This window comes from Hirundo rustica, chromosome 11 (assembly GCF_015227805.2).
Source record: "Hirundo rustica isolate bHirRus1 chromosome 11, bHirRus1.pri.v3, whole genome shotgun sequence".
NCBI classification, from domain to species: Eukaryota; Metazoa; Chordata; class Aves; order Passeriformes; family Hirundinidae; genus Hirundo; species Hirundo rustica.
This window is the reverse complement of record NC_053460.1, coordinates 13794162-13802670: the sequence shown is the minus strand read 5'-3', so window position 1 is coordinate 13802670 and position 8509 is coordinate 13794162. Positions and strand designations below refer to the sequence as shown.

Genomic DNA, 8509 nt, shown 5'->3' with positions numbered 1-8509 from the left:
GGCGGAGCGGGCGGTGATTGGCGGCGCGGGCGGCCAATGGGCCGCGTGCGCGCGAGGCGCGGCGGGCGATGGAGCGCGGGGCCGTGCGGGCCATGGCGGCCCGGCTGGGCCTGGCCGAGCCCGCCCTGCTCAGGTACCGCCGGTCCCGCCGCGGGCCGCTCCGCGCTCCCCTGCCCGCAGCCGGCTCGCTGCTGCTGCTGCTCCTGCCCGGGTCAGCGGGTCCGGCCGGGACAGCCCGGCACAGCCCGGCACCGCGGCGGCGCCCGCCTTGGCTCTGGTGGATGCGCTGGAAGTCCCCCTAAGGCCGTGCTGCAGCCGGACTGCGGAACCTTGCATCGAGCCCTGTCGGACAATCTGTTATGTAGCTGTGGTTTTGACGAGGGCTTTGTGTTCTGGGTGTTTTGCAGAAAAGCTGAGGAGTATCTGCGGCTGTCCCAGGTGAAGTGCACGGGGTTCATGGCTCAAATGACGGCGACAAGCAGTGCTGTGATGTGCCTGGACCTGGCGGCGAGTTTCATGAAACAACCAGTTGACAAAGTAAGAGAGAGTGTGTGACTTGACTGGCTGGTGCATTCTGCCTGACTCCACAAAGCCATTGTTCTGTAGTGTGTGTTAGGAGCAGGAACGGGAAACAATAGCTAACTTTCCCCTAAATCCTGCAGCGTGCTTTGTTAGACCTTTCACTGGTCAGTCTGAAACTGAAAATTGAGATCACTGTCACAGTCCCTTCACAAATTCAGCTTGCTTTGGTATAATTTCAACTTAATTTCAACTCTTGTAGTAATAATAAATGACCAGCAAGGATGTTAAATTTAAGATCGGTCCCCTTTTACTGTGGGAAGAAAGAAAACTCCCACTGTAGACCTCTAAACCTCCATCTATAAATCTGGCAGGTGAATAGCACTGAGCTGTCAAAAGAATGCCTGGTACGACCTATTCATGATGGTCCATTTACTGCAGAGGAGAATTTAGTTGGACCTGACTCCATGGAGGCGTTACTCATGTCTCCAACCCAGACTTTGGTAATTTTGTCACTAACTACCTTGTGATAAAGGGGCCGTGTCATATATGGAAATGTCAAACTTCACTTCCAATGAAACCATCTAAAAATATCACTGCATTTAAAGATGTGGCATTTCTAGGTGGTTAGTCTTTCTGTGTGTAGTCAAAACATACATTATTCATTGCACAAATTTGTTTAATATAGCAACTGAACTCAATGGTTGTGTTGGTTGCCTGATTAAGATGTCAAGAAGGAATCTTGCTAATTCCTGGGGCTTGTCTTTCGCTTCTTGACAGAGCTATTGTGTTAAACTCTCTGGTTTGAACAAGACCACCTACCAGAGCTCCATGAAGTCTTTGGAGTGTTTGCTAGAGGTGAACCAAAAGCTGGGGATGCGAGATTTGGCTGTGCAGTTTTGCTGCTCAGAGGCAGTGAAGATGGCTTCAGAAATCCTGCAGAGGTGAGGAAGCTCTTGTGGGCACACTGGGAACCACACGTAGGGGTCTTTGTTCTTTATGGGTGTAAAGAGCTTGATGTTTGGAAGGGCTGGATATCTCCTACTGATGTGAGTTCTTAGCACTGAAAATCCAGCCATGAGCTGGGCCACCTTTTAGAATACCTGTTAGAAAGATATACTCTGTGAATGTCAGCAAGTCATTGTCTAACTTGGAATTTTTCAGCTGGGAATAGTGTAAAAAATACAGGACTCTTAATCCCTGTGTGCTATTGCCCATAGCATCATGCTGTCATCCACTTAACTGCTGCTCATGGCACAGTTCAGAAGTAATGCTCAGTAGAAATAAATTCTCCCTTTTGGGGATGCAGATCTCTTAAATTGTACATCACTCTACCTGTAAAACCAATAGGTGGAACAGCCCAATGGAGATTCAACAGAGTTAACTAAAATTTTCCATTCTGTATCTTCTGCTTTAACCAGAGCAGTCCCAGAGGAGCTCTGCTCTGCAATGTGTCACCCTGATAGCACACATTGAAATGCTCTTAGGTCACTGCACAAAAGCTCTGCTTGCTTGGTGCTGCATAATACAAACTGGAAAAAAAAATAGCCTGGGGCAGGTGGACAGTAAAAAATGACATTCTTCAGTGCTGCACATCCACTGTGTCATTTTCCATTTAAAAGCCTTCCTCTTTGTAACATACATATTACAGGAATCAAAGAAACTGTGATGTTGCCTTCTATTGTAGGATGGATTTATGCAAAGCGTCTCACTGTAAATTTTAAGATGATAAGGAAAGCTAAAAGTGCTGTGTGGATCAGGAGCAAAAGAAGTAGATTTTACTGACATGCCTTGATCCAGATCCCCAGTTTAAAACACCTCCAATTCCAGAAGAGGAGGTCATCCCAACCCCCTTCTTTCCCTCATCTGTTTTGCTCCTCTCAGCCAGCAGCAGCTGTTTCTGTTTGACTGGGTTGCAGAGGCCCAAGTGGTCCAACAGACCTGTTCAAGGTCTGAGTGCCCTGTGACAGATGGATTTGAGAGCTTCCTGTGAGGCAAGCGCCCTGTCCAGTTATCACCTGCTGTCCCCAGGTATGAATGCAGCCTCTCCGAAGCACAGCGAGTGGACCTGGATTTCTCCAAACCCCTGTTTCTAACAGCTGCACTGTGCACTGCCTGCAGGTGAGTGGAGCCTGGGAGACCTTCTACAGGCTGAAATGCCTGCTGAGACACAGCCAATGCCAGCAGCTCGTTCATTCAGGGTCTTGCTGGGCATATCCTGCTGCCCTGCTCCTGCGAAGGGAGACAGCTGGAGCAAACCATTCGTTTCCTCAGAGTGAAGTCTTCAACGTGCACTGCACAAAGCAAAAACTTACGTGGCTTTTCGTGAAATACTGCTCAAGGTGTAAGAAGGGCTTCTGAGCACCAAGAAGCAGCCCTTCTGAAGAGGGAAAAACCCCAAGAGCTACACCATGACATCCTGAGGGTGCTGTAGCATTTGGGAGATGGCTCTGATAGCTGTAGGCCTGTGTCAGCTAAGAGAGGTGTCTGACTCAGCCAGCACTTGGGAAGAATTTGCTTGTATGCAAAGATCTTCCTCCCTCAGCATTACAGCTTGTGACAGTCTTATTCAGCAGTACAGGTGCTGTGTAGTTGCACAGCTCCTGACAAGGGTTCTCTTGACACAGTCACGTTCAGCTTTTTGCTGTAGTGGCATTTTGTCCTGGTTCCTTGAAAATCTGAGAAGTTACCTTTTCCTGAAACAATTCCTTATGTAAGTTGAACTCACCCTGAGTTTCAGTTGAGCTGTATTGACTGAATAGTGTAGGTGTCTGGTTTTTTGAGCAGATTTGTTTCTGAGTGAGACAGGGATAGGTGGGACAAAAAGTCAGGCCTGCCTTCCTCATTCTCACAGGCAGTGTTGGTACAGTAATCATCACCTCACCTAAATGATAGTTGCTGGAGGGTTGCTTTGTACAATGGTAACTTTCTCTTGTAGGTGTTTGAAGCTAAAAGTGGACAAAACTAAAATGTTGGCTACATCTGGAGTGAAAAAAGCCATATTTGACCGGCTGTGCAATCAGCTGGAGAAGATAAGCCAGCAACTCAGCAGTAAGTTTTTGGCTTTGTCCCTGTAAGACAGCACACCCATCCCATGGCCTCACAGTGCCCCATCCTGTTCCCCATGTGATTTCAGTCTGATCACTTTTAGCTGTCCCCTTTCAGCCAAATCTGCCCATCCATTCCAGCGTGTTCCTGCAGCCCAGTTCCACTCACAGCCCTTGCTTCTGGAGAAGTCACAATAGCTTAGCAAGGAAAAAAAATTATATTTTCCTCTCTTCTCAACTGCTTACTGCTCTTTACAGTCTCTGCTGCTGCAATTTATTCCTTGCTTCTCCCATACTGACCTATCTTGGATTCCTCCCTCTTGCCTGGTTTCTGCATCCTGTTAACATGGCAACCTGACACACAAATTATCACAAACACCTTCCTCAGGCTGACTCACTCCTTTGTTTCCTTTCCCCCACTGCAGGATTAACAAGCAGAAGCCTTGCTGTTCTGGTACCAACTCAGCCATTCCCTGGCACCACCCCTCCTCATACCTTGGGCAGATGTCAGATGGGCCCATTGTTGAGCACACAGCTCTCTCTGCTCCTTTTTGTGGGGGGAAAGCCTGAAATACAATGTGCCCTAATGTCCTTGTATTTCTGCTGCTTCCTCTTTCTCCTTTTTCCTTTTCCAGGCTTTCATTTCTTACCTTCCCACTGAAAGTTATCCTCTCTCACAAGTCTTCATACCCTGATGTTTTCTGCAGCATCCTGCCTGAATCTAACCCAAAAGCTGCTACTTTCTCCTAGGCATGTGCCCTATAAAAGCCCAAACATTACCCCAGCACTAAAGCAACTAAAGACAACTGGGAATTTCCATAATAATTCTGGGAAGAGTGTGCATCTGTATATCTGGACAGCCCCCTGCCTGTTGTGGGTTTCTATAAAAATTGTGGGAATGGAATAGAAGGGAAAGAAAGAATTGATAATCCTGCCTGAGTGACCTAGAAGGGTAGCAGTGTGGTTTGGGGCAATGAACATGGTGGATCAGTGTGGTGACCAATGCAGCAGCCTGCTAATTAAAGCAGCCAGTCAGTCCATGTCATAGTTGAAGTGCTGGCACCTCTTGTAGAGCTTGAGCATCAGTCTGGACCAGGGAACTGCTCTGACTGCACAGCAGTACTTGTGAAAGGTGGCACTGCGTTCACAGAATTACATTAAGCCACCCTTGGAGCCCCAAATACCATTCAAAGCAAAGCAACTTCCTTGTTTTTTCAGAAGATGTTCCAGTGGCTGCAGAGACACCTGACAGCTTGCGGAGCGCCCTGGAGCAGTGTGAGCAGGAAGCTGGTAAGTTGTGTTTAGCTGTGAGTGAAAATCACCTCACTGGAGTAGTTCTGAGCTTTCTTGCTGCTCAGTGTTTTAGTTGTGTGCTGGGCCATGATGCTCCAGCTGCCAGCAGCTCTCAATCCTGCAAACCTTCGTGGAAGCACAGGGAGCCTGGCAGCAGGACAGTGGAGTTTATAGGGTAGTCCCAGTAGAATGAAGGGCAGCTGCTCTGTTCAGACACACAGGTGACTGTCCCAGCAGGTGAAGGGAACAGTAACCAGCATTAGAAACCACAGGGACAGCTCCCTCCTGGTGTGTGCACGTTTGCTCAGTGCCTGTTACCCCACAGCATGCTGCCCGTGACGGCCTCTCATGGGCTTTCTTGTTTCCTCATAGACTCTGAAGAGGATGAGGAAATGCCATGTAAACGGCCAAAGACTGAAACAAATCAGGACTATGAAGAATGGAAAAAGAAAATCCTGGAAAACGCTGCTAAGGCGCAAGAGACAAGGAGAAGTGAGTCTGTAATGCCAGCCAGTAATGTAACTGCTGCTTGCTCTTAATTTTAACTCTCTGCTCTAAACAAGAGATCCAGTAACATATGAGTGATGGCTGCCTGGCAGACAGCTGATTTTATTTAGGTTTTAAGTGTTTAAGAATGTTATTTTTAATAAATGACACCACGGAGTGATGAATTTTACAGAAGTGTATGTGGCTGCTCACCAGGCTGTGGCATTAGGGGTAGAATAGCTTCATTCTCTTGCTGCAAGAAGCAGGTAACATTCTAGTGCCACTTTCAGTGTAAGTTATAAGTTCCAGGCCCTTGGACCCCTACCTGGAAGCCGTCAATGAAATAAGACAAAGGGGAACTAATAGTGCCTTGTTTAAGTGCAAAGCTAACAGAGAATTAAAACCTTATTTTTTTTTAGGTTTTTTGGGTTTTTAAAAATAAATATTGTTTAGTCAATGAATTTTACTTCTTTTCATGTGTACAGAAATTAAATCTCTTGTGCTTTTGTAAGGGGTTCCAAATATTCCAAGAAACAATAGAAGTACTGGAAGGAAAAGCTTTGTATTATGACATCATGTTCTTGGCACAGGTACTTGGAATGCAAAATAAAAAACATGGAGGAGATGCCTGTGCCTTCAGAAGGAAGATATCCAGAGGAAAAGGATATTGACTGGGTAACATTTTTGTGTCTCAAAGTCATAAGCTTAGAGAAGAGGTTTTAGTTCCATTTTTCTTGCATGTTTTCTGCCTGTATCTCTGGACCTACCCAGAAATACTTTCAGGTTTGTTTGGCAGGAGGATTTAAACCAAAGTGGATGAATCTTGTTCCACTTTCATGAAATTTATTAGTATTAATTCAGAAATATACAGACCAATGAATACAATGACATTCAGCATGCAGAAACACCGTGGAAGGAAAACATGAACAAAAGTGGGCCTTCATAGAAGGTGATAAATGACCAAGATTCTTCTGTCCCAATTCTGGAAATGCTGCAGAAGTCAGGACTAAGCAAAGTGAGAAGTCCTTGAGTGGAGAAGATAGCTAGACTAGAGTAAGCCAGTCTTTACAAACCTCATCATTATCAACCAACACTTCTGCAAATTCAAGGGAGGTGAAAGTCCATAAAGTTCAAAGGAGCTTTACAGGTGCCTTTGCTGGAAAGCTACTTTTAGTAATATTAGTTTCCATTTTTCCTAAGAGCCCATCCAGTTCACACTGGAATCCGGAACAGGAAACCGCAGATTTAATAAATAGTGTTGAACTTTTATCTGAGAGATTGTAAGTTGCTCCCACTCTATGCATAAGAAAAGAGTTTAAAATCCAAAATAAGTTAATATTGTGAAGAAAAGGTTTAATGTTTAAGAGCAAAGTGAGGGGGAAAAGGGCTTCAACCTCCTAACTGGACTAAAGGCAGAGTCTGGCAACACTCTTGTTTCCCTGTCACTGAATCTATTAGAAATTAAACCTGTTTTGCATGTCACACCATACCAGCTCCTCAGACTGCATTAAAATTTCCAGAGAGGAGAAACAAATCCTTAAACTAAAACTTAGCAACTTCAGGGCTGCAGTCATAGATAATGAAAAGCACTTACAAGTTTTAAAAGCCTAAAATCTCTGTCACTCTCCTCTTTTCTCTACAACATGAGATGTTTTTGCATAGACCCAACAGTCATGAGGTGATTTGTATTCACGGCAGTTTCACACATCTCCTTCCAGAAGTTCAATCAGTTCAGCTCCATTCAATTTGCCCTGAGAAACAGCAGCCATGGACTGACTTAAGTTACTTCAAACCAAGGTTCCTCTTAGTTCCTAACTGCAGTGACTATTTAAAGGAGAGAGTAGAATAATAATAAACCAAAACAACAAACTAAAACCATCCACGCTGGAGTGGCACTAAAGCAGCTTCATGTTGTGGCGAAATTACCTTTTGGAAAGAAATACAGAAGAAAATGATGCCTGTATCTTTTCTTTTAAGTAACCAACACCTGAGGGACAAGTTGTGCCACTGTGCAGCAGTTCTCTAAAGCTGCTAACATACATACATCAGTCAGGAAGAAAGTCTTTAGAGATCCCGTGCTTGGTGTGAGAAACCAGAGAAAACTGCCAGGGGTTTTCTGCTATAAACACAGCAACAATACTCTGCGGAATCAAAGCCTTCAGCAAGAAGTCAGCCCCAGTAACAGCCATGTTTTTCCACCACTGTATAGAACAACTAAAAACTTATAAAAACAAAGTAGCTTCTGCTTTTAGAAATCTTGTGCCTCTTCCTTAAGGCACTTCTGGAACTGCAGCACTAACACACAGAATAATTGAGGAAGACAGTCCCAAACCCTTATGTTATAAAACAGGGATAGAAATTGGAGACACTGAGTCCTCCTGCCACGGCTTCATGTCCATCTCCAGGAGTGGTGAAGGTTTCACACAAGCTCACGCAAGCTTGACAGACATACTCTGAAATCTCTTCAACCTGTTAGCAGCAGCCACCACATAAAAGTGTTTCTGTGAACAGAATAGAACAGTCCAAGCGTGAGTGCAACCAAGACAAAGGAACGTTTCTGTACCTGACAGGGATTTTTCTTCCTGGTAAATGCATTTCCCTCTAGTGACCCCCAGCTTGTGTGGGTTGCAGTGGCTCCTGCACAGCAGCTGGCACTGTGAGGTTCTTCAGTGTTACTATTAATTGTACAGTGATAGATCTTTAGATTGTGTCATCTTTAACATGCAGGTGCAGAAGTTTGCCACCAAGGAGTTGCAGTGCAGGACTGAAAAAAGTGTGAGGCTCTGGGTTAACTCTTAGCAAGGAAATGCTACTCCCCAGTGACAGAAGAGAAGGAAATGGTCCTCACTGAGTTTGCCTCACAATTCCACAGGCTTCTTTCTAACCAGATCACTGTGTTCACATTTTAGGATCAATTATCTACAATCAAATAGAGACTCAAGCACAAATTATTACCTATCATTTCATAAAAACTTAGTTCAGAAGGAGCCTGGGGTTATCAGTAAGATCCTGAAGAGCTCTCTCGATGGGTTTAAGGCCAATTTTTCTTTCCTCTCTCCCACATTTCCATTCTGCAGTGGGAGGCACAAACTGCCTTAGGTTATATCCCTGCTCCTTAGTGACAACAAATCAATGCAACTGTTAGCAATGGAAAAAAGTATAAA

At 45.2% G+C, this 8509-nt stretch overlaps 2 protein-coding genes across 10 annotated transcripts in view; one reads left to right on the top strand and one right to left on the bottom strand.

Moving 5' to 3' along the window:
* Positions 1–62: 62 nt before the first annotated feature.
* ORC6 (origin recognition complex subunit 6) lies at positions 63–6174 on the top strand. 3 transcript variants are annotated; one of them, XM_040074989.2, is made up of 8 exons: positions 63–133; positions 408–537; positions 1300–1463; positions 2551–2640; positions 3458–3570; positions 4785–4856; positions 5232–5351; positions 5936–6174. In XM_040074989.2, the coding sequence occupies exons 1-8, from the start codon at positions 69–71 to the stop codon at positions 5953–5955; spliced, it is 774 nt and encodes a 257-aa protein (XP_039930923.1). In that variant the 5' UTR covers positions 63–68; the 3' UTR covers positions 5956–6174. The 3 variants fall into 3 exon arrangements, with proteins under 3 accessions (XP_039930923.1, XP_039930922.1, XP_039930921.1); XM_040074988.2 differs by lacking the exon at positions 5936–6174 and having other exon boundaries at positions 4788–4856; positions 5232–5799; XM_040074987.2 differs by lacking the exon at positions 5936–6174 and having other exon boundaries at positions 5232–5799.
* Positions 6153–8509, bottom strand: part of MYLK3 (myosin light chain kinase 3) — a 35636-nt gene continuing 33279 nt past the window's right edge. For 5 of the 7 annotated variants that reach the window (XM_040074985.1, XM_040074982.2, XM_040074983.2 and 2 more), the window contains one exon: positions 6179–7846. In XM_040074985.1, coding sequence (XP_039930919.1) covers positions 7775–7846 — 72 coding nt within the window. In that variant the 3' untranslated portion in view covers positions 6179–7774. Of the gene's footprint in view, positions 7847–8509 lie in introns of all 7 variants that reach the window. The other 2 variants (XM_040074980.2, XM_040074981.2) reach the window with 2 other exon arrangements.